The 26630-nt window shown below is 36.4% G+C and overlaps 2 protein-coding genes across 6 annotated transcripts in view; one reads left to right on the top strand and one right to left on the bottom strand.

The window, feature by feature from the left end:
- Positions 1-26630, bottom strand: part of LOC106177713 (RAB11-binding protein RELCH homolog) — a 72035-nt gene that overhangs the window by 7828 nt on the left and 37577 nt on the right. For both annotated transcript variants that reach the window (XM_087010184.1, XM_087010185.1), the window contains one exon: positions 6133-6249. In XM_087010184.1, the coding sequence (XP_086866310.1) occupies positions 6133-6249 (117 nt within the window). The remainder of the gene's footprint in view (positions 1-6132; positions 6250-26630) is intronic.
- Positions 1964-26175, top strand: LOC106158336 (uncharacterized). 4 transcript variants are annotated; one of them, XM_087010188.1, is made up of 3 exons: positions 1964-2699; positions 7053-7239; positions 23779-26174. In XM_087010188.1, exons 2-3 carry the CDS (start codon positions 7074-7076, stop codon positions 24930-24932), a joined length of 1320 nt encoding a protein of 439 aa, XP_086866314.1. In that variant the 5' UTR covers positions 1964-2699; positions 7053-7073; the 3' UTR covers positions 24933-26174. The 4 variants fall into 4 exon arrangements, with proteins under 4 accessions (XP_086866314.1, XP_013389718.1, XP_013389719.1 ...); XM_013534264.2 differs by lacking the exons at positions 1964-2699; positions 7053-7239 and adding an exon at positions 11073-12658 and having other exon boundaries at positions 23779-26175; XM_013534265.2 differs by lacking the exons at positions 1964-2699; positions 7053-7239 and adding an exon at positions 16768-17366.

Here is a 26630-nt window from a genome sequence, read left to right as displayed (position 1 = left end):
GTACACACATGGGCAATGAATACAGGTGAAAGGCAACAGTTTTTAATTACATAAACAGATTGCATGTCTTGCAATTTCAGCCTGATCAAAGGCTCTGTGGAATGGCCAGGAGCTTCTACCTAGCCATTAGACCAATACAGGACTACAGGATCAACGGACACTATCTCGTATACCCAGGGATACATCAAAAGCTCTGTGGAATAAGCAGTCATTAAAGTGGGATCGACTTAATGTGAGCAGAGATATAGGCAGACACCCTGAGTTTAAGGCCATTCTCACATCAAGTGGTATACTTATTTTACCCAGTCTGGACCAGTACACTTTGACATGTCACATTACTCCTCAGGGGGATTTACTCCCTTTTACAAGGTTGCTCCATACTGTTCAGTGAAATTAATTGGTCTTGTTGATCACAGGGACCCATTAAGATGACTTAGAGACAAAAAAGAGGCTATAAAGTTGTCAGTCTCTCAAAGTGGACGAGAAAAACAGAGTTCAAGTGAAGACTCTTCACTTAGACCCCATTCACATACCTAGCTCGATCTAGTGGGTTCGACCCATCTCCAAGGGGTTTCTCGCTAAATTGCACTTACCAAAAGCGGCTCTAATATTTGGTGCGCCTACTGATGCTATTAGCAGCTTCAGTAGGCATGCCAGAAATCCAAGTCGCTTCAGCTGAATGTAATTTAGCGAGAATCTCCTCGGGTCAATCTTGCTAGATTGATCTAGGTGTGTGAATGGGGTCTTAGATGAGTAGCTCACACAATGGGATTGCCCCAATGTGAAGAGAGCGCACAGGCTGAGGTCCATTACAGATAAATGTTCATCCAGCCATTGGGGAATAAAGAAATTCATGAGCTTCTCTTGTATAAAGAGGGAAAGAGAAAGCCATAAGCTTTATACGTGAATGTAAAATACATGTATATGTACTTATATTAGAGTAAGGCTATTATAAATTCATAGATTCTTGAGAGAACTACAGATCTATATTTGGATCAAGGAAAATTACTTGTAAGAGTATCAAAAAGAGTAAACTGGCAAACTTAATGCACCCTAAAACATTAGCTAGTAAATCTTTCTTGTTATAGCACAGGCCCATCTGATCATACTACTGATTTATATTGGGTCAAAGTTGACTAAAATTTTGGTCTTTAAGGGCTCACTGCCAATGTTACTATCATTTTATGTAGATTGATCCAACTCTGCGGACTCTCGCTGAATGCAATCAGATTAACACACCTCCTCTTGTTTCTAACACACAGGTATTATCATCAGCATTTCTGTATTCTACTCAAAACCAAGAGGAATGAGCCCTAAGCCTAAGGGGCCATTCAGATAAAAGATCCGAGTATCAGCTGATCCAAGGATCAAATATGGTGGACCTGAATTGAGCCGAGATTTAATTACTGTGCCCTTGCAAGGATGACATGTGGGGAGGTGTGTAAGAGGCGGAGAGACTGTTACTGGATTAAGTGGTCTTCCTTTCATGTAGGGTCCACCATATTTGATCCTTGGATCAGCTGATACTAGGATCTCTTTGAATGGCCCCTAAGTTTCACCCAGCTTTCAGTCAAACAAGCCTCCTAAGAGTTATGGCGCATAAGCAGGTAACATCAACAACAACAGCCAAAAAAATCAAGACATAACCCAAAAACAGTGCCCCACAATCCATGTCAAGATACCCAGCACTGTATACCACTGTAAGCACTAGTTACAACATGGGTCATCCATTGTACGCCACATACAGTGGATGAGGATATAGTTGTAGCTTATCCTATGGCTGGTGCTTTAATTTAAACAACAGGTTGTTTCGCTTGAAAGGCAGTGAAAATACAGGCAAATGTGTAAGCAAAACACAGGTGTAGTTATCCTTTTGTTTGAAGTTCCAGCCAAGCGATAACAATTATACTAACTGTATCAAATATTCAAATATAAGAAAACCTTCTAAAATGTGCCTTGCTCAGTTAGGCTGGGCCAAGTTGAGTGGAAACATGACCGGAGATACATATGTAGCTTGCAGCAAGAATACACATGTAGTTGCCAGCAGAGTTCAGTGGAGCATTAAGCATACTACTCCACACGGACACAGCTCAGCATTTCTGGTTGGAGAGGAATCAGAGTAGGACTTCACAAATTACACAGGGGATTCAATATCTTTGGCTAAAATCAAGATGATTCTTCTTAGGGAGGAGCAAAAAGGGTACATAGAAATAGTGGACGCCATTTAGAGACTGACTGATATACCCGAGGGACTTCAACACACTTTTTAATGACATTTCAGCTCATGTCGTGCTTTTTTGATCCGAGACGTCTTCAGCTCTGAGAACAAAAAGAGCAAATTACTTACTTCCTGGTAGGCAAAATACTGGTCATCAGCAATTCAGGAAGTAATTTACACCACAATTGCTGAGGAGACCTTCATTGATCTGAGACTTCTGCACAACTCCAGATAGAAAAATTATCACAATAATTCTACATCATCAGTAGATAGCGCATTCACACCAGAGTTTGAAGCCTACCAGCAATTCATTGGGTAAATTATAGATATTATAGACCAGGACAGACAGTGATAAACAGTCTAAAGGAAACTAAAGAGGAAACTAAAGGAAACTAGCTTAGATCTGCAGGACTGGGGCCTGTACAACATTTACTGCTAGTGTCAACTAGCCTGGGATTAGCAACTATTAGGCAGAGCTAAGGTAAGTGATCAAGCTTATGGGTAAAAGCTGAAAACTATCAGAAAAGGATTTTGACAATTTTCAACCATGAGCATTAGTTTTATTATGCCAAATTCTTTATCCTGGCCTTAATAGTTCACTTACATTAAATAGGAGGTGTATTTTGTATCATTGCAGTATGAAAGTATTGCACAGAAACAAACAGTATACAGCAGCCATGATCTTTATCCTAATACTCAGTATTCAATTTTCAAAATGTATGACTTAAACATACAGTATCTGACAGACAGTTCTGTTATAACTGAGCAGGGAATCTCTGAATCAGAGATGTATACGCATTAATTTATTATTAGTGTTAACATTAGTCTTGATACCAAACATTGTTTCTCATTCAAAATTAAAATGTTTCAGAACTGTATTGACTGCAATTAAGTTGGTTGGTTGACAGCACTTTGTGCAAGTAATTAATGATAGTGTTACGTTGAAGATAACAGGTACATTTTCTCCTAGTGAGCTTAACGAATGAGTTTAACTTTAAATATGTATTTCAACTTCTATCCTTTTAAACTCATCATTAATTATGCTAAGATATAGCATTTATAGAAGGAAAACAAGTGGAGTTAGAACAAGTTCCACTATATATGAATTCTAGCAGTTATTACCACAGCAAATCCAATATTTTAATGTCTCATACAACACCTCTTTAAGGAATGAGACCGTAGGTCAGTGTAATAGTGTTTCCCTGATGAAGGTGCCTAAGTGAGACATTAAAATATGGGAGTTGCATTATCTAATATGATTTTCAGCTGTTGTTCCAAGAAACAACAACTGTTACTTTGAGTGCATAACAAAGTTTTAGTTGCAATTTTTTGCTGGATTTCTGGGTCAGCCATACATGTTTGATCAGTTCAGCAGTCAGGCAAGGTTCTTAAATAACATATCATTACTGATGACACACTCGTTTAAGCCAAATATAATTAGAGATCATGTCTATGCATAGAGACAAATTAAATAATTACACCATTCTCCCAAAAATCAAAATAAATTGCCTGGACTTATATGAAATTTTACTTTTTGTCTCCACATATTCAGCTATAATAAATTTATGAACCAGTAAAACCCGATAAAGGAACTGAACTAAAGTATTTCTACATTATTTACAGGAATTGTCCATTAACAATTATACATCCAAAGCTGATTCTTCTCTTTGGATAATTTTGCAATTGGACTGTGATATTGCATCTACAGGTATTTACTGCATTCACATCTTTTGAAATAAAGCAAAATAAATTGCCCTGTCCTTCATGAAATTCTACTTTTTATCTCCACATATTAAGTTATAATGAGATTATGGACCAGTAAAACATAAAGACACTGAACAAATGTATTTCTACACCATTTTCATTAATGGCTCAATCACAATCCATTCAACAATGATTTTTCATTTCTGATAATTTTGCAATGGAATCAACTTTTAACACAACTGCCTCTGTTTAATGCATTCACATCTTTTAGAACAAAACATTATCAGACCACCTGTCTACATGCACTTAAAAAATTTTCCTTGACATCAAAGGCATTTTTTTTTGCCAACAAGGCCTCAGTTGTGCCAACATTGATATGGTCAGGTTTTAACAGCTAATTGGCAGAAGGTGTATGTCCTTATGACAGGAGATACAAATGCACACTTCAGATAAATTAAGAAAAAACAGCAAATCCATAACCACCAACAGCTCCAATATCGGTAGTCTGGCTCACAATCAGATAAACTGAGACACGAAATAATGTACCTGGCATCACCTTATCAAATGTAAACCAAATATAGCAAAGATGTGAACGTAGCTTAAAAAATACTCATTCTATCCTGCCTTATAAAACCAATGACTACAAATACCTTAAAAAAATGCAATTAATGAGAGCTTATTATTATCAGGGTACAGTCAGATTACAATCAACATCATAAAAGACTTTTAAGATCTCACATCAGAAAACTAGCACTCAGCTGGTTCATATAAAGGAACTGGCAAATCAACCATTGAAACAAACCACCAGAGACCATGGCTCTGTTCACAGCCAAGTTGAGCCAGGCCTAACTAAGTTACAACACAAACATGGTGTGTTCCACTTGAAAGCATGTCGTGTAATCCCTGCGTGGTGGGGTAGTAGGTGCACATGGGAGAAGTGGAATCCGTTAGTGAATTATGCTGCATGCTTTCAAGTGCGTGCCATATTTGAGATACAGTTCAGTTTGGTCATAGCTCAACTTGGTTGTGAACAGAGCTCACGAATGGAAAATAATTACTTCTGGTTGCACTACCTGCTGATTACTTGACTGCTATACAGAACTATTTTTTTTAAAATTAATTTCAAATTTATGTATCTAAATGATTGATAATTTTTCCTCATGGAAAAGATCAAGTCATTTCCGTAAATATCTACTGTCCGGTAGTTTATTAAACCTAATAAAGGCAACTGGTGGCTAGTAATTGATGAAATTAATGTGAAGATAGCCGAATGCTGAATAATTTAATTTCCCGGTACCATCTTTATTGCTTGTGTTAGGATTTTAACATTGGGTCAGTTACAAGTAGGTGTAAAGGGAGGGGGGGGGGGGAGGGGAGGCATGATGGTTTCTATCATTAGACAACATTAAAGCAGCAGCCGACCTCCTCCATCTTCCATATGTCCAAAATCCCACATTTTCACTGGATAGACATGTGACTATTTTGTTACCATACTACATATGTATTATATGGGCCATACAAGGTCAAACCAGCAAACAAATATCCCTCAAATCAGCAGATAAAATATAGTTGTGATTAGCATGAGAGTATTTATCCTGCCATCCCTCCCCCCCCCACCCACCCACCCAAATAAAAACTGACCAGAGGTAGTTTGAAGTTTGAGCTATCTGTCTCTTGCACTCCTGTTCATAATTTTTATATCTACTGAGCAACCCAGAGGGCAGAAAACATAATGATACAGAGATACCTTGGGGGGAAGTATGCTACTGCTGAAAACTCTTCTAAGTGGTGAAGTTACTTGACTTTTCAGCCATTTACGGCTTGTGAAGGTGACAGTTAGGAGATGGAACAAAAGCTATGCTGGCAACTGACAATAATTTCCTGTTTAACTTAACCTCTTTCATTCCAACATGCTAGCATGGAAAGGGGGGGGATAAAAAGGAGCGTGAGAGACTGATTATATACATCGAACGGAGAATGATATTTTTCACTTCACCACCACTCTTTCATATCTGGGAATCCAACCAAGAATACATATTAATACATTTCACATGCCATTAAAGCTATCAGTACATTTGAAAAAATGTCGGCTTCCTATCAAAAAGTGCATTTAAGTGAGTAACTTTTATAATAAATCCTGAAACAGTGAAATAAGTGAAAAAAAAGGCAATTAAAACTGTTCAGTAATTACTGTACGTAAAAAAGGATACAGCAGCATGACAATGCACTGTACGCTTCCCACAGCTGCATGGCTACATCACGTTTACGCGTTTCATTGGTCGTATGATTATTGGTGGCGGCCATTACTGCTAATCTTGGGAGAACAACTGAAAAATATGAAAAAAAGGGGCATAAATTACGTTGCCATCATCACAGATCTTGTGTAAATGTGTAGATCTGATCTACAATATAAAGACAGATTAACTGAGGCAGATAGATGAAATAAGTATAAATGTACAGAAATGGGAACTGTTATAGACATATTGAAATATATCAGTTCTCAATATATAATGTTTAACAAATAGGTTTACAATACAATCTTTTAAAAATTCAAATATCAAGATAGTCAAAGTCAAGTTTCAAATGAATTTTTTTAACAGTGCCACCCATCACTCAAAATAATTATCATAATCATCATAATCTACACTGTAACAATGAAGTCAAGTCATATGTCAGAGGTGAAAGAAATCATGTCACAACACATTTACCAGTTATAAATACATTAGTTTATATACTTCAAAATGTGATTACATATAATATATCAGTATCATTTTCTTCCACTGCTGACATCCAAAAAGAAGCTTATATAGTGTTCTGTATAACCAAGCTTATTGCAAGTCCAGCCTGCCAGAACATATATAGTACTAAAATGACCTGACAGTGTGTATTTTTTCATTTTTGGGATTTCATCAAAATGGCCAATCTGTTGTCTCGAAATCTGGAGAATTATAATTATTGTAAAAACAACATAAAACTTAAACTCACATGCATACACACGTACGCACATTCACGTGATTTTCTTTATTTTCTTTTCAGGCCATCATCCACATGTATACTATTACAGACACACACTCACAGTATTATTTCTCTTCATGTCTAAATCAATTAATTCACATGATTTTCTTTTCAGGTCCTCATTCCCTGACCCACAATGTTTCTGAGCAGACGGCACAGTTATACCGTGGTCCAGCCGGCCGTCCACCTGGGAGTGGACATGGACTCACCAATGTACCTGCTGGTCAGAATGCTGTGTCTGGACGCCACTACGCCTGCCTGTGGTCAGAATGTCCAGAGCCAGGTGTTACTGATGGCTGGAGGTAGGTGGGGTAATCGTGTGTGTGTGTGTGTGTGTGTGTGTGTGTGTGTGTGTGTGTGTGTGTGTGTTCATATACCTGTGTGCACAAAATCATGCTCTCCCATACACGTACTAAAATCTTCATTTACACTTACGTGCACCAAACACACACACACACACACACACACACACACACACACACTAAGTTATCAACATGACATAATTGTTTGGATGATCTAGTATCTAATGTATTATCATCCATGGCATAACACTTGTAAACAATAGGGGTCTATCCTATATAATATTTAGAATAAGCGTTAATGCATGGAGTTGGCAATGCTGCACTTATAGTTTCCTGCTGGAGTCAATACAGCAGTACATGAGATTCCAAGTTCTGCATAAACACCACGCACGGATTGTGTTAGTTGTGACAGAGGGGTTCATGGACACAATTGCATTTGGATATGCTTTGCGAAAACTGCTAACACAACCAAGCTACCCATGTCAGGTCCTTTAGTGTTACATTCACGTAAACCAAGTTGGGGATATGTGAGGTTTATCTAGAAATATTTCTACCTTTATTTTTGCAATCTATTACATCTTCTCACTAAGGTTATTATTCATTGATTCATAATGCTCACTCATGACATGATGTTGCTTTTCTAAGAGCAATAATTCTGAGTTACTCTCAAAGACATACTTACTGCAAAAATCATGCCTCATTTTACAAATGTCTTCCATCCTATTTTTCATACTCCACTCTCAAAAACACACTTTAACAGAACAAATAAGTCAATCATGTTCCTATTCAGGGAGCAATATTATGTTACTCACATAACAACTTTGACTTTCTTGCCAATTTACCACCTAATAATACAAACTTAAGGTTCCTTCCCAATGAAACTATCTTTCTACTTAGATCAATCCAACTCCCCAGGGACTCTCGCTGAATGCAATCACATTAACACCAGCTTTTCTGTTTTCTTCTCAATGCCAGAAGAAGGTGCATTAAACTGCTTATCTAAGAAAGTCAGCCAAAAACCATGCAGAGTTAGATCGATCTTCCTGGACTGATAGTGATAGTTTTATTAGGAATGAGCTCTAAGACAGGAAAATGTTTATCATTTACTTCAATAACAGAACCCCCAATATTAGATCCAGGCATTTAACATACACACAATAGCTCAGCCAGGTAATCAATACCAAGGTTCATCTAATAATATTTTCTCTATAAAATATATACATGTGTTCCTATCTGTCTCATGGCACTTCATTTTAGGCTCTCTCGAGGACCCCAGTCACCAATAATGTGTACTTATCAGGGATCAATTGCAGTTGGACTATTTAGTCTTGCCAAATGTGGCATGATCAGATGCCTCTTAATTTTTGTATGGTAAATTGATACAAACCAGGGATCATAAAATGATAATAACCTCTTGTGCTGGCCTTTAAGGGGCCCCTGAGTTTGTTGTTTTATTTAAGGACAACTCTTTTATATTTATTTCATGTTTGTCAGACATTTTTACAGATTGTTATCTTGTGTGTGTAATGGATGAGTATTTGGTGAGACGGGAAATATTAATATTTTGTATGTGTTCTCTGGTATCATTCCTACTAATGATCATAGCAGTAAGTAAATCCTGGATAATGTTCTCTGTAATGGATATAATGGGGGAAAAGCTGTAATTATCAGAGATAAAAAGGACATGAAAGGATGCTAAACCATATTTATATTAATTAAAATTATTAGTTATATTAGGTCCGAGGTGCAGGTGCTCAATGGTAGGCTCAATGGTAGGCCTAGTTTGTTTTCCGTGTAGTATGGATGTAGCAGGTAATAATACAACTGTGGATAATACTTCCATTTATTATCTGTGAGCATTTCAGCTATTCAAAGACAACATAACTCTGAAGTAAAAAAATGAACTTAATTCCATAGAGGTCCGTTTTTCTAAATTATACTGAATTCAAAACTTATCTTTCTCTCCCTCTCTCTCTCTCAAATTTATAAACCTGATAACATTTAGAGTATAAAACCATCAATAATAAATAAACAACATAAATTGCAGTTATACGTGAGGGATGAAACACTGAATTCAAGAACAGGCTTGAGAATAGTAAAATTTAATCCCAATTAATTTTGAGACCGATGGGTACAAGGAGGAGAAAATGTAGCTTTTTTTAACAAGATAAAATGTAACAAAATTGTGAATCTATAAAAAATGCAGAATGATTTGGCTTTTTTTATTTTTTGAACCATCAATTCAAATAATGCTGAACGACTTCCAGATCAATGATTTGACATCAAATATGGATAGTTACACTCAAGAGGCTTGAAATAGTTTCTCCTGTCAAGACAATTGTTATCAAAATGTCATTTATTTACCAAATGAGAATTAGGTGGTATTGGTAGGTAAATTTAACTTAATATGGTAGGATACTTATCAGCTATGAGTTATAAAATGGATAGCTACCTGACACATTTTGAAACTGGTATTAATCAAGAATTACTTCTGCACCCCAGAGCTCGAGGTGGTGTACATACGGACTGAAAACAACAGTAAGATGAGGCCTGAATGACAGGAAAGCTACAGTGTAGTCAATAAGAATAAAGTAATTTTTCTTCAATCAGAAGCTAATATTGACAGCTAATATAACTCCAATAGTTCAATGTCTATCAGAGGATCTTCATCAGGAAACGAGGCTATCCAGGTGAATAACTTCTATCTAGGAGATATAGTGCAGTCAATGTTTTCAATATAACTTCAAGCAATAGAGAAGCAAGTTGGGTTGGGAGGGGTGTGTATGGAGGGAGGGGGGTGTGTGTGGGGGGGAGGGGGTGCTCTTCAAAGCAGTCAAGGCCCTACTGACAAAAAAGTGATAAACTATTGTTCCTGTCTATACTACAAATTAAAATCAATATCAAAATTAAACTGTTTTAATTCATTACCATCAGAAGTTCATTACAAAATTTTCATTTCTTCATAAATTTCAGTTTATCTGACCTGCATCAAAATGATAAATTAAATGTTCTTAAAGGGTGTAATGTCTGCAAAATTTCATTTCCCATTTGGATGAATAGATAAGCTGTTTTTGGAAGGCACCTTTTCTAAGCTCTTAGAAGATGCCATTCCAAGTTTCTAAGAGGCTCCATCCCTAGGTTTTTGGAAGGCACCTTTCCTGCGTTGGCAAATATGGTTAACCAAAATGAGATCCTGATAGCTGTGCACCCTCCCAGAAGGATGCTGGTCCCAAAACCTATTCTGTTCATGGTTTCCTGATTATTTATCAATCACATGGCCTGACAGATAAAGCTAAATGATACCTCATTAATACAACAGTTGTTCTCACACTGACAGACCAAGGATAGTCTTGAACAATGAACAGATCTAGTCGTCATCTGGTTATGTGACTGTGAGCATTCTATCTGTCTCTGCCAGAAGGTGAGTTGCATTGTTGTCAAAACCAAAATTATGTATTCTAATGATGAGTTATTAGGGTAACAATCAGATTAAACAAAGCTGGAATTGTAGAGTGCTACTGATTCTCAACAATTACTTTTCATTGCAATCTATTATACTTTCTATTTAGTGCAAATCTTCCATGATAGCATTGCTGTGGTAAATACAGAAAGGTTACAATTGTTTCTATCCCATACTCCTTATTATACAAGTGGAGGCAATAAGGAAAAAGTTAGTTTCCACTTAAATATGTCTAACTACAGTTAACTGGAAAAAACAATAAGGTTACATGTAGTCCTTTCCTCCTCATGAATCATGCGTAAAATCTTGTGGGGAAATAACTACAAGACCCGTGTTAATGAGATAAGAGACTCAACTTTTGACCCCTTTTTTCCAATTTCCCTGCTGTCAATGAGAAAATGTAAAAAGTAAGATTACTCAATTAATTTGGTATGCAAAGGGAGTTATTCTTAAGGGGAGTGAGAGACACTTGTGCATTACCATTTAGATAGCTCAATTAGAAATGTAAGACATGGAGCCAAATGAGACTTTAATGAACACTAAGTGGTTTCGAAGTACAACCAATCTTCCGCTCCTTTCTTCGATTGTTTTTTCTTCTGAAAATGAAAAGAATTAATAGCTGTCCCAGGGCCGGCAGTGAAAGATTGGGAGCACTATAATTATTACTTGCTCAACAAATTATGGAACAAACATACAAAATGGACTGTCATTCCATGTGTCAAGATTCTCAGGGGACATAAGCGTCTTCGATTTTTGACCATGAAAAATTGAATCAGAACAAAAAATTAAGTCAAGGGGTTTAATTATCTACAGAACAGTGTGAAGGATTAGACTATCTGGTCTGGATCTATTCAGTATACAAATGTCATGCACAAGATTTATAGCTGAAACTGGGAAAACCTACATAAGGTCTGGATTGAACTATCCCTGGGACCTTCCAAGTGGTATTAGCCCTGCTGCCCATGTTCAAGATTCATTATCGGACCAAGCCGCAGAGGAAACCATTTCTCAGAGAGCATCCTGTAGCCGATCTTGTTATAATCACAGTTTATCTAAAAAAGGTGTAACACCACAGGTCCGAGGCACTTGGAAAGGGTTGAAATTTTCCATAAATTCCATCAGAAAGTTTTCAGCCTCAAGGTAACTGTGACCACTGCTGCGTCCAACACCGCTGCAGCCACTGCCACACCCTGAGGCCAGTCTGGAGTCTCATCAACAGTGAGGTGCTCATCAACCTGACTTAGATGTCAGAATCATATGAGTGTTAATATGCTCAAGCTGTGAGAGAAACAGGAAATTACTTAACTTTACACCAGTGGTATTGGCCTCTTGGAACAGCTAGAGCCTGCAGGATTTTCTGAACTTTAAAAACTGTCATTTAAGGGGAATAAAAGAAGAGGAAAAAGAATAAAAAAAAGTCATTCCAGGAAGAGAAGCAGAGTGGTCAGTTGGGATAACCATTACAGAAATGTCTTTGCGGAGAGACCAAGACCAGCCCAACAGTACTTACAGGAGAAGATAGCTCAGTTAAATGCTATGAAGACGGTACTTTCAGTCGTCAGTTAATAGAAGTAAAATACTGTGGTTGCAGTTGGATGTCATTGAAACACTACTGTGTTCCACATTTTACAACGCCTGCAGTACAGTCTATGAAAACCTACCAGACGGGCTAAAATTTGTTCCTTTTTCTACAAATTCAAATTTGTGTCATTAAATAGAAAGTAAACAGGCCTCAAGGACAGCACATTTAGTAAAAAAAAGATACACCACATTTCACTGGGTTTGAAATTTAATACACCCAAACACTGCTTCTTCCGTTAAAACAGATTTGGTGGTTTCAAAACTAGAAAACTTTCCAGCTACAATTAAAACAACCTCGGAACACCAAACACAGCAGAGATATGGCAGAACAGAGTATGGAACCCCAAGAAATGGTGCCTGACATGGCTGGATTTGATGGTAGGATTAGATTTTTTCCCATTTGGCTTCTCTTTATTCCTTTTCTCTGCAACTTTACTGTGAATTAAAATCTTTGGCTTATGAAAACTAATGCAGTCTCAATTTCAGTAACTTTCTTTGAAAGTAAAAAAATATATTTTGGTTTACCATAAAATTACAAATTTTAATGTTTACAAATTAAAATGTTTAGATGAATATTCACTTCTTAACATATTGCAAAAGAGGTGGAAGTTTTTCTGATCACAAACAGGTTTGTCTACATAGAAATATGCATCTCATTTTATTACTGTAATATATTTTACTCATTGTAAAAATAGTTTAATTTCCTTTTCATGATATTTAACTCTGACCATGTTTAGGAATTCACCTTTATCTATATAGTATTCTACATGAACATTTCTATTTTTAACTGTTTAGGTTTGACCTATAGCAATTCACTTTAAGGTTTAGAAAGACCTGTTATATAAACACACCTCTAGTATATCATCATACCATTCAGGAAGAAATCAAATTAGGTTCAGATAGCAAGTTCCCCATCTAACATCCTTCTGCAGTGACTGACATACTGAACACAGTCACCCACTGGTAGTAAAGAAACTAAAAAATTATCTTTTGCCAAAATTTTTCTGCTCTTTAATTTTGATACAAATAGTGTGTGTGTGTGTGTGTGTGTGTGTGTGTGTGTGTGTGTGTGTGTGTTATTCTCTGGCCATTGAACATGGACATTTCTTGACTTGATTCAAACTCTTAGCTGTGTTATGTTGTGAGTGTTAGGAAATATCCAATTCAGTCAAGGCACAATGATCTCTTTGAAGGCAGGTAAGAGGTTGTGATCTACAATATTTCTAGACAAGTGACCTGACCTTGGTTTCACACACACACACAGAAAAAAAACTTACTAAGTTAGTTCCCTGAGGATGTGTGAATGAGAATGCTGTAAAACTGCTCCTGATAGGATAAGATATGTGCATGTGTCCATGAGAGTGCTGAAACATTGCTCCTGATAGGGGGGTAGGCATGTGACTATGTAACATTGGTTACAAAGATGTTAGCCACTGGCAAGTTATTTTGTGAAACATAGAGAAAATCTTATATTGAAAAGCAAAATAGACTAAAATTAAATGTGAAAAAAAAATAGAATAAATAAATACATAAAAAAGTTAAGTGGGTCAGCATGTAATTTCTGTATGTCTGTAAATAAGTGTTGATATCTAAAATCATTGCCTGTGAATACTTGGCCTCATAAATGATGAAGAAAAAACACAATAGAGCCTGAATACTAATGATTTTGATTTCCTCAAATGATTGGAAAAAAAAACCCTGACCAGAGGCAGCAAGAGGGGCAGGAACAGGTGAATTCCAGAATCCAGGTATATGTTTTTCATTCAATCAGTTTATCTTGATCACAAGTGGCCATCCCTGAAATACAACCTAAAGCTGGTTCAGCATGATATGACCTTCTGCTATGTAGATGTTAAGCTGTTCAAATATTTTGGCATAAAAAAGTGAATGCACACTTGCCTGTAATCCATGGAGAGCCTATCTTCCTAAAATTACATCAGACTATGGACTTGTATTCAAACTAATGCTAAAATATTACAACAATCAACCTGAAAACCATTAATTTCAGTGCTTATATGTGGAATTTCTGTAGTACAACTGACAGGAAGCAAGGAAAAAGATTTATAAGAACTATGAAAAGCACTAAAAGTACTTGAAAAAGAAACCCTCAAAACTTAATGCGAAGAAATTACAACCATTGGAGATCTAGCAATACAGGGGCTGGGTCTCCTTTATCACTACAGTCAAACAGGATTATAGGTTTTGGGGAAATGAAGTGTAATAGGACAGATAAGTGGTAAGGCAGTGGGGAATAATTAAGATCATTTTTCATTTTAGTGATGTGGGGATATTACATATGCTCTATGGTCTGTAGTTGCAATTCTTGAAGTTATTTTTGATAATAACAATTGTTATTCTTTTTATATAACATTTGCTATTCAAGATATAATATTTGATAATCTTTGTATAACATGTGGTGATCTTTATATAATATTTGTTACAGATTATAGAACATGTATGCAGGAGACATCAGTACAATTCTGTCTTTTGATGTTGACACAAAATGCAACTTCAGTGGGTCTGCTTTTGATCTGGGCTATTGAAGGTTGGAGGGTTTTGTGAAGTAGAGAGATAGATCCTCAAGAACAAAACGATTTTGCCTCTGAACGTCTCTGAACACAAGTACAATGTACAATTTTACTACAATTCTTGTTTCTGGAATTGCACCCATTTTTCGTTAGTCTCATAACTCGTTCACACTGCTATCAGAAAAACCCAGATTTTTCCAAATAAGAATTTCTGGTAAAAAATATGGTTTCCTTTCCTGTACACACACAGCAAACTAGCAGGTAGAGTTTTGCCAGGAGTTTGGCTTCAGTACACTTGGTAACATATCTCAGGTCAAGGCAGAATATGCATACCAGGAGTATCATTGAGTTATGGACTCACTAAAGGCGGGCTCCTGTCAGCAAATTAACTTTTTACAATGTATCAGGTCATTTTCTTGTTTGATGGCAAAAATATAATTTCCTACTTCTCAAATAAGTATGGCTGGGCTGACATGCATTTCAATGACTTGAGTAGGTAATTTACTTGATGCATTTGATGTACATGTATGAAAAAAAATACAATTTCCAAATACTATCAAAATGACAGAGCAAATTCACAAATTGGTTTTTTAATCTAATTTGTTTTCTTGTTTGATGGAACAAAAATACCATTTCCATATGGATTCTGAAGTATCAAATAACATACCACAGAAATCCCTTGATGGTTCAATCAACAAATATCATCAGACGGAACTTAAGGCAGCAGATGCTTTAGACAGGTTTAGAAGTCTTATTACACTGTGTTTTGAGGGAAGAGATTCACTTCCTGCTTCCTTATTTCTCAAGAGACATCTATATTTCTTTATTTATTTATTTTTCTTCCTTTTACTATTATTACTGACAGAAAAAAAATTAGAAATGCTGTCTGTTGTGTAATCTATCTAAGGCTCCATTACCAAAGACAGCATTGGTCTGCATGGGGGTCCAGCTCTGCAGGGACTTCCGCTGAGTGCCATCAGCCTAACTGTGTCACACACCTCCTGGCATTAAGCAGAATACAAAAAAGCTGGAGATTATACGAGTGTGGTAGAAACAAGAGGAAGGGTGTCATTCAGTTATGCTGATTGCAGTCAGCGAGTCCCCACAGAGTTGGGTCGATTCCATGTTGACCGATGGTGTCTATGGAAATGGGCCCTCACCCTCTTGAAATGACACATGTTAAAGAAGACACAAAAGGACACTTTCAGCCTCCTTTCATCCGGCATTCTGTAATTTTCTACTACACAAGGTGTGTACAAATACTGTGATCAAAACTTCTTACAGTCATAACAAGACATCTATCAGAAAAATATCTGTTTTGATCTATCAAAAGCTAATACGATAAGAACTTCTTCACTAACATAGCAGGGAAGCTGAATCAATACGAATTCTGGCCACTGTTTCTAATAAATTCTTTCTCATCATAAAAAGAGAAGCTTCATAAGATATACGATAAAACAAAAGAAGCTGGATGAATCTGTACACAACAGGACAATGAACAGAAAAGGCGTCAACTTTCCATTATGCAACGCATCATACAACATCAGCAGCCAGATATCACTTTGGTCTTGAAATATGATTAGCTGAAGGTTCAATTTCACTGCAGAGTCCTAATCCAAAAAAAGTTGACGCAGGAATGTTTACACAAATAGCAGAATATATATAAAAACAAACCTGCTGCTGCTGCACAGCCAGGTAGGCAGAGGTTTACATTCTAAAGAAGCTGGAGGTAAGTTAGCTGGATAGATTGTATAGGTAAATGAGAGGTTTATGTATGTTGATTTACAATGCACCCTTTGGCTGCATGTAAAATACAGCTTGTACATGATATTTGCTTTAAAAATTGAGCCAAATTTTAAAAATAATTCCATGTGAGCGATTAAAAAGAAATTATAAGCTTTCGACCATTCCCCAATAACTTTTTTTTACTTGAGCATTGATCTGACTCAAATTTGCCAGATGTTGGCAAAAGTTTCAGTTTCTCAAGAGTGATATAAAATGAAATGTTTTCCTTTTTCTCAAAATGAACATGACTCTAGGATTTAAGAAAGCTATAAACCTGAAAAACTTAAAAGAAAAAGTGACGCAATCTGACTCAAGTCTTGGAGGTTTCTAGGAGGCTCTTTCCCCCTGCTACCCACATCATATTTCTAAGAGAACTGTCACCTCTTCCCCCGCCTTCCGTGACCTAAATATCTATCACCATATTTAGTGCTTCTGTTACTGTATCCAGTCAACAACAATGACAGTAAATTGACTTGGCTAATTTATCTATACACTTTGTTTGTGTGCCCTTTTCTCTAACTCCAAAGCTCACCCAAAGGTAAATATCTAGTTTTTTTTTCAAGCTTTCTGAATCCATTATCACTGTTACAGAGTGCCAGAAGTGGGAGAAGCAGTAATTGGCATATTAACGCTTGCCGAAGAACTAGAGCATTTACAGTTTTCTGGGTTTTTTCCTGAGACTTTTCTCTGGTAACATTTTTGGCTTCAGCAAGCAATTCTGTAGGAACCAGTGAAAGCTTTTTCTTCTGATACAGTAATTGTCGTAATCGAGAGTAAGTAGTAAGAAGTTTTTCTTTTCTCTGAAAATGTTTGTCTACCTATTCTAATTATTTTGAAGTAGAACTACATGTGGCATGGTTATGTTTATTAAACTAAATACATCAGGATTTATATAAAGCTATATGTAGACTTCAAGTGGATATTCTTTTCAATGGTAATGTTTCTGATAAAACCTGTGTAGAGGCATTTGAATGTCAGTCTTCTACAGTTGTTACTCCATGATGTATACTGACAGAAAAGGTAGAATAAACAATTTCTAAAACTAAATAATAAAAATACTCTGGAAAATATTTTATAGCTTTAAAATATATAACTTTACAGGCTCATTCATATACTTCTTATAAGCAGTTAGGAATAATTTTCAGTTAAACACATTGCAAAACCTATATTTCATTCTCAATATCAACTAAGCAAACTAATGCTGTAAAATCTTCCATGTTTACAAATACCTCTACCTAGCACTACTCTATTAATTATCGACCTTATTTTACTGAAGGACCCATACCATCCTGTTGAGGGGATCCATAATTCACACTTTCCAATATTTACAAAATCTGTGTAAGGGAAGGCAGCAAGAGGTATGGAGGTTTCCATTACCAAACAAGTTCTGTTTGTTCAGGCTAATGGATTTTCTCACTCCATACCTCTCCTGTCACAGTTTGTGGAGAACTCTCAGGCTGCATTCACAACAGCAGACTAAAAGATCTGTGGGTCAAATATGGCAACACTGAATAGATTCCTTGGGGGATTACACAACAACAAGTATTTGAGTGGGTCAGCCATATTTGATCCAAGGATCTGTTTGTCCACTGTTGTGAATGCTGCCTAACTCACCAGACAGCTAGGTAATTGTTTCCTAACTTAATGTTTTTACTTTACACAATTTGTCCAGAAATTTGCACCTCTACATTGCTCTGTTTAACTACATTAAAACAGAAGAGGTAGTGATTTTCAAGGAAGTAATTTGTCTGTACATGCTTAAAATCAAAGGGGGTTTCTTTTTTGGGGCCTCTTCCCCTTTTGGTATCCCAGATCAACCACCAATAGTAAAAATTAATATAAGGGGAAAATATAACGCAAGTGGCAAAACACTGGCTTTCAATTTAATACAAGAGTCATTAACTACCCATTAAGTACCCAGTATCCATTAAGAATCAATCACTGTGTAAGAAAATAATGTTATTACATGGATCCATGTTTTTGCCTTTGTTCATGTCTGTTAGTTAAAAGCCTTACTAAAAAATTAGGGATTTTCATAGAAACTTTCCGAAAAGGTCAAAATGGGCTCACTTAGAATCAATTAGATTTTCACGGTAATTAATACATAAAAAAAATCATAATAATTAGAACTGAGCTGCCGTGGCAAAGGTCTGCATTCTCCAAGTGTTTTTCTATTTTCTCATAGAAGCAAAAAAATAAGTGGAACTGGAATCCTTCAAATTGCACTTTGACTGAATACCTGTCAAAAAAAGTAGAAGAGGAAAATGAGAAAAGAACATCTGGATTTACTTAGATCATACTTGAACAGAGCAACCAGTGAGCTCACCAGGTATAATATACAGACTGGCTTAATTAACAGTCTGTTTTATTTTGAAATCTTTTCTGGGACTTGCAACTGCGCTACCCATAAGGTTCCAAAAACTGATGATTTACCATCAGCAAACTAGCAGTGTTAGAAATTAAGGCTGGACCGTCTGCCCGGGGCTGACAACTTTCAGAACGGGCTGAGAAGTTTTCCCCCCCGGCAGACATTCAGTCCAGCTACTTTTCAAGATGGCTGGACTTTCGGTCCAGCAACTAATTTTCCTAAAAGGCAAACACTGCAAACTAGCATTATGTAATTATACATAACCTTAATTTTGTTGTTTCCAGCACTAAGAGTGTTGCATCTGAAAACAGTGGGCCCCCTGTTTAGAAATATGGGGGACACAGAAACTTTTACCAGTGCCTGCCTTTGACCGGACTTGTGCAAACGCACAGACATCTTAGAACACCTAACTACACACATCGTTTAAACAATATTGTTTTGGATATGGTTGAGTTTTTAATTATTTTTACTGGCCTTCTAAACTAAATTTTAAGGGACATTTGTTGTAATTTTGTGTCCTTAGCTGTTCGGCATCCCTCACAATGAGGGACAACACTGTAGTCAGGTTTAAATGGTGCAGTGGTACAATCTGGATGCAACAATGACTGATGAAAACTGCACTATTCCCTTTTACACAGACACCAAGAGAAAATGTTGGATAACTTCACTATAAAGGCATGCATCACCAAGCTAACTTTTAATCTATCACCACTGCTGCCTTCCTAATCAATATCAGCATTTTATCACCAAATTTCACCCACTTTTCTTGTTTTCAAACATAAATTGCTTAACAGGTGCTGAAATTATTTCCTGACTTGGTAACACTTCCCTTCATTATCCCACAATACCCCGTTGTTTTGCTTTTCACTTTCTGTCACATCCAGAAGAAATTATTACAAACCACTTTTGTCCATATATGGTCTTTGTCTTTGGTAATTTTCAGTATTTGTGCACCAAATGTGGCAAAGTTAAAGATATAATAGGATAAGATAATAACATGGTTTCAAGTTAATGCCCCATACAGGAATCTTTTGCAGAGGGTGCCCTCAGTAACTAAATGGATTGAAACAGCAAGACAGAAAGAAAGATACAGTGCCAGATTAACAACTGCCGAAAGGTCATATCAAATTAGTGATATCATCAGGTCTCATATATATGCAAATACAGAAAAACCTGCACAGAGTGGAGCTTGTGCCCTTTTCAGACCCAGCAGTGTACTTAATTGGACCTGTCCACTTTGAGAGACTGAACACTCAAAAGCCTGGCTAACACAGAAAGTCACCTAAATGAAATCTGCCCCCTCCCCCATATTCTACAGGTCCACCTCAAGATTAATTACGTACCCTGAAATATATCATTTTATCATGATATAATTAGATTTTTTCTTTCATATTCTTATTTATGCATTAATTTATCATTTCTGCATATGCTAAGGGACTGTCAGTGGTGATCAATATTCACTTCTCTCACATCAACAGCCAACTGCCAAGGAACATATGCCGACAGATTTGATCAGGACTTTTTTTTTATTATCAAAATCACGCCTTTCTCTGCCAAGTTACCTGGCAGAACTAACTCTAACATACACCTTCCTTTAATGAGCCTAAACTTCTGACATAACTTTAACATGATAATGATCTTGTGATAAATACCAAAGGTAAGAGTCTGTTTACTGAGTAAGGTACGGCTATTACGAAAAAAATCACATATACTGCTATTACTGCATGCATTTCAAGGTATTTTTTACCCCCAACATATAGACAGTTAGATAGTATATCCAGACAAGCTAAAAATATCATCAAACAGTAAAATTGTACTTTTCATTAAAAATGAAACAAACAAAAATCTGCCACCATCATGTCACACACACCTAGGGCTCAATATGAAACTGTTGTTAATTATGTGACTGACATTTAAGCTTTATGCAGGTACATGTTTCTTTGTATTTTCCAATTATCATTTTGTGGTTTTACGTATATGTGACTGATATATTTTTGAAATATCATTACGAATTACCACAAGGACCAAATATAAAACAGGCATCAAAGTAAACAAAAAATAAATAAATAAATAAAAATATATACAAACACATAATCCGCCCACTCTAAAAATCATTTGCAATGTATCTAACAGCAAGAATGGCAGAACATAATAATTCTACTACAATAAGTACTTCTAGCTCATACAAAAATTGAACAAGAGACAAGCCTTTTGTTATGTACCTTTACACATACATATGAGATGAATGTCCTAAACTTATATAATTTAGAACGCTTAATTCAAGCATGGGCTCGAAATAGGACATTACGTTTTAGACTTACTCAGTGGATAACGCAATTCAAAATTCCACGGTTCGTGTCAGACTTATGTAAGGTCGCGCAAAGAAAACCCCAAGTCCACATAATGACCAGTTTAATGGTTTATTGGTTGACGATCTCTAACTACATGTTCTATACGTGAAGCCTCCAACTTCTAAGCCGTCTCCCATAGCTCCGTCGAGCGGTCACCTTCGAGTCTTCTTCAGTCTGCCACTCAATATTATTTCTAGACATCTTTTATACATATTTCTTATCTATAGGTGGATTCTGTGCTGCAGTATTTGGCGGTACATACTAATTTTAATTATTCAAATTGCACACGTCCACTTAAGTTACATGACTACAGGTAAGGCCATAAAACGAGTCGAGTGCACAAGCAATCGACTTTAATCAAATTAATTTACATGTCTGGGAATTATATTTGTGAACACTACACGCCTTCCCTTTTTACCAGAAAAAAAATACATTTTTTTTTTCATTTATCACGTTGGAGACATTCACTTCTTCATAACATTTCAAATTAAATCTTTACCATGCAAGATGGGGTCTAATAAACCACAAGTGCCATTTGTGACTTTGAGCCCTGGACTAACTATGTTAGCTCAAAATAAGTATTTTGTGATCATACAACAAAATCGCGTTTCAATTGTTAATTATGCAATTGCAATCTCAAATTTGAAGCTTGAGGTTACAAATGGCTATTTCATTTGGAAGGTCCGAAGACAGAGTGACAACTTTCACACAAACTTACACCAAGTTCTACATTAAAATTCTGAAGCATCCTCACATCATGGAAATGGCACTATTTAAAATGACATTTAGGATTCCCAGAGGGATAGGATTAGTTACCCAAATAGATATTTAGACAATTCAAAAGAGCTGAAAATCCAATAACTCCTTCTGTTTCTTGTTAAAAGAATTACTCTGTGGATAATACAGAATGATGTAATGATTTCTTGGAAAGTGAAACCTAACAGAGATTGTATAGTGTCTATATCCACTGGCATATCTCATTAGCATTCTGGTATGCCCATATATTTGTGCCTAGATAAATTATCTTAATCCTACATATAGCAAGCAAAATAAGCTTAATCCTATGTGCAGCAAATAAAAAAGCAACAACAAATAATGACTCCTTAGAAATGGATATCTAGTGAGAAAGGAAAAAAATCTTAAGAAGGTCCCAATAATTTCCCCATTAGTGAATGATTGACAGGGTACAATTTCTTAAGTATAGGTTACCAGGGGTAACATACTCAAGTATATGGCAAGTACACTTAGAACACACTAATGCCATCTAAGCAGCAGTCATTTATAACAATCCAGCATTTTAAGAGAAGGAAAAGGTCAGATTGTGGCCTTTTTTTCAAAGTCTTCTCTATTCCCCGGGAGTGGGAATAAGATTTAGAGGAATAGTTCCCAACAGCTGAGCATTTCATGACTTTTTCTGTGTATCAAAGTTAGTAGATACAGTAAACTATACTGAGCTTCCAGGGTATTTTCATCGATTTCAAAACTAGCTGCAGAAGTACACCTACAACAAGAAATGTGTCGCACTGATGTGCCACAGTTGGCAATTTCAATTTCAAAGCATTAACTTTGGGGAAAAAAAACACCCACAGAAAATTAATCACAGATATAATGTATGCACCTGGAATAAGAAAGACCATGAGCATTTTCATGCTGGTTGTACAATTCTCAGCCACATCTTGGACACACGACAGCATGGCAAAGGAGAGATGTCCACCTCACTGTATCTGTAGGTCCGCCATGATAGACGACATATATTCGTTGGTGGAAGCTGTGATGAAGTGCCAAGCAAATAGTTGAGTAACTAACCCATTTGAACCAGAGCTTTTTATTCTATTATTTTGATAGCAAATTATTATGTTTTGTGATAAAAATCCAAGTTTACATCAATACACATGTTACAGGTACATGAAGGGCAACTCTCATGGGGGTAAGTCTCCAAATGGAACACTTGATTCAGTTTTGTTGCAGGGGGATGAAATGAGTCCAAACCCACACCTGTCTAACTTATGTATTCTAAGACCAGGCAACAATATGAATGTCATAACTTAAATGTTATATCAATGGGAAGCAATTTCATCTATCTCTGCTTAGATGAGTTAATATTCAACTGACAAAATATCTGAATGTCACTTATTTAGGATTATTTATAATTTCATCCATCTTAGATTTATTTTTTCAGATGTGAACTCTTAGTGGGTACCATGATGGTGGATAACAGGCAGAAAGTTCTTCTTTTTTATTTTTTATTTTTTTAGGCATGATTTGGGTTGTAACAAAGAATAAGGAAAAATAGCTTGGTGGCCTTACAATAGGGGTCCTGGGGACCACTTAAGTAAGAAAACCGCCAAGAAAATATCTAATTTCCCATTTAAATTGAACAAAAACGCATGTGGGTGATCTCATTACAAATAATCTAATTACTGAGTGGCCAAGACAACAGATAATTGAAAACTTTCTATTTTCCAGAGCTGAACATCACAGCAGGCAACATGACAGATGATGACTACATGGATCTCATGGACTTATACCCGCAGTACAAGGCCCAGATCTACATCCAAAAAATCATCTACCCTCTTCTCCTCGTCATTGGCACCATAGGGAACTGCCTGGCCTTCCTCATCATGCGGAAGTTCAGCAAGAGGGTGACGTCCACGTGTCTGTACCTGACGGTTTTGGCAGTAGTGGACACTATCGAGTTATATGTGAGGTGCGGCAATGAATGGCTGAGGACAGTTGCCAAAATCGACCTCTCGTCAACATTGCTGATTTCCTCCGCAGCAGTTTGTAAAGTGTATACATTTATTCTGAATTTTGTTTCCCATCTTGCCCAGTGGTATATTGTAGCCTTGGCAACCGAATGTTTTATTTCGATGTGGAATTCTAAGAAGGCCCATTGGATGTGTACATACGAGAGGGCAGTAGCAGTCACTTTGTTGCTAACAGTCATCTTGGTGTTTGTCAATGGTCACTTCTTCTGGACCTATGTTTTAATCAAACCCTCTCAGACAAGCGAAGAGTACACGTGTAGCTTTAACGACAATGCCAAAGACTTTAAAGAAATCTACAGATATCTGGAGTTTGTTGGGGCAGAATGCGTGCCCCTCGGCATCGTCTTAGTGTTGACGATCTTCATGATAATTCGACTGGTTCAGAAAAAAGAATTTACGCAGCCAGAGCGAACAAAATTCTACATAGACCCAACTTGCTACATGCAGTGTTTAAAGATTTTCTTCAGCACGTGTGTTCTGTTCATTGTGTGTTCTGTCATGTCACTGGTTTTTGAGGTGTACAGATATCTGAGTGGGGAAAACCAAGATCCTGAAATAGTGGATATTGACAGTGTATTGAATGAAGGACTTGCAAATGAGATTGTAAAAGTTATCCCAGGATTTGTTCTGCGCAGTTGTAAATTCTTTATTTATGTCAGCTGTAGTGCTTGTTTCCGTAGGGAGTTAAGGTGGTTATTTTCAAAGGGCTGCCGATGCGGACGACGCCGGGGTAGCATGGAAGTTGGCTGCCATCAGAGGAAGCCATTGATTAATTCAGCAAGTAAAGACAGCAGTGCCATTTCTGGCGTTTCCACTGACACAGAAGTCAAAATTCTAGAAACAGCAGCGTAGTTCCTTACCGGGTTATCTGAAAGATTTTGTAATTTTCTTCCGACAATTTCTTTTCTAAAGAATCTACAAACTGAAACAACTCGCAGCAAAATAACAATTATCAGAAATATTTCTGAACCAGGCAAACTGGATGGCCTATATTCAGTCAATCTTATAAACTTGATCGACCCAAAGGATTATATTTCATTTTTCAAATGGCATCTTTGGTCTTAATTCCAAGAAAAATGTCTGAAACAAATTATACATGTACCATTTTTGCTTTGTAGAGATATGATCACTCTTTTTACCTCAGAGACTGCCATTATGATAGTACCCAAGGCATAGATGTTTCAATATACGGTGCAACTGTTTTCTTAGATATTAGTGTGTATAATATACATTTTAGCTATCTATTAAACTAAATTCACCTAAGGCCACATTGATTTAATTCTATGGATGACATCCACAAGCATTCATTTTTGCCTGTTCTCAAAAAAAAAAAAAAAAAAAAAAAACCACCTCCAGGGAACTTCAGAACTGACTGCTGTCATGGTCTGTGCTAATTCAAAATGCTGTGAAAGCCTGGGTCTTTTATCTTCTCCTGCAAAAACTGCTGAATTTGTAGTAAATTAAACCTACTGCACATGCATTTTGCTGCCAAAAGTGGATGGCTGCTGCGTAGTTGTCAGCACAGTTTCAGTCTCCAGAGGATGTCATCCATTAAATTTAATCAATGTGGCCTGATCATAACTAGCATATATAACATTATTATGAAATTGTGTTATAATTTTTTTTCTCACATTTTTGCTAGCTCTTTTTGTTAAAGCCAATGTATCTAGATCAAATCTTGTCACTCTTTTTGAATCTATAAAACATAGCTGTTGGTTGTTTTCTTATTATACATGTGGAATAAACGATAATGTACATTATGAATAATGGGTCAAATTTATATCATACATAAGGTAAAGCCTAGTTTAAAGCTAATGAGTAGCAGCCCAGTTGCCAAATAGTTACAATCTAAATACCAATAAATAGCAATCTTAATCATTTCAGATACATGTGACAGTTTGCCATTCTGGCCTGAATGCTGGAGCAGGCTGTTAACAGCAGTTTGAGGCCCCTGGGATCCATTATCATTAAGAAGTCAATTACACAAGCATGCTCATTTCAGCTAACTGCTTCCATACATCAAGCAGGAGAAGAGCAGAATACTGAAATTTACCCCAAACTGTTTGTAGAAGGAATTGCACGAAAATCCCACCAAATTTTCTCGAAAATCTATATTTTAAATGATGATGATGACATATCTTATATGCTTATTAAATTAAACAAAATATATCTCTCCTTTGTTTTTTTTTTGACAACATGAATTGTTATATTCAAAAATATTTTTTAAATTAGTATATGTAATATGTGTACAATAAGCACTGACTTTTATCCTAACTGGAAAGCACCCTTGGAAGGGTTAAAACTGAAATCCTATTAACTTTTTTTGTTTAATACACTGAAAAATACAAATGTGCTTATTTGAATTTAATATTTCAAATAAAAAAATTCACTTTGCTGTGTTCACTTAGAGAGAGAGAGAGAGAGAGAGAGAGAGAGAGAGAGAGAGAGAGAGAGAACTGAATTATTGTAGATATGTTTTTGTCCTTACCCAGTCGGCAAATAGCTGTAAAGCTAATGTTTCCTTTCAATTTATACCCGACATGAAATAAA

Source organism: Lingula anatina, chromosome 4 (assembly GCF_051362555.1).
Source record: "Lingula anatina isolate TDL-2025a chromosome 4, LinAna3.0, whole genome shotgun sequence".
Taxonomy (NCBI): Eukaryota; Metazoa; Brachiopoda; class Lingulata; order Lingulida; family Lingulidae; genus Lingula; species Lingula anatina.
This window is presented reverse-complemented; position numbering and strand designations above follow the sequence as displayed.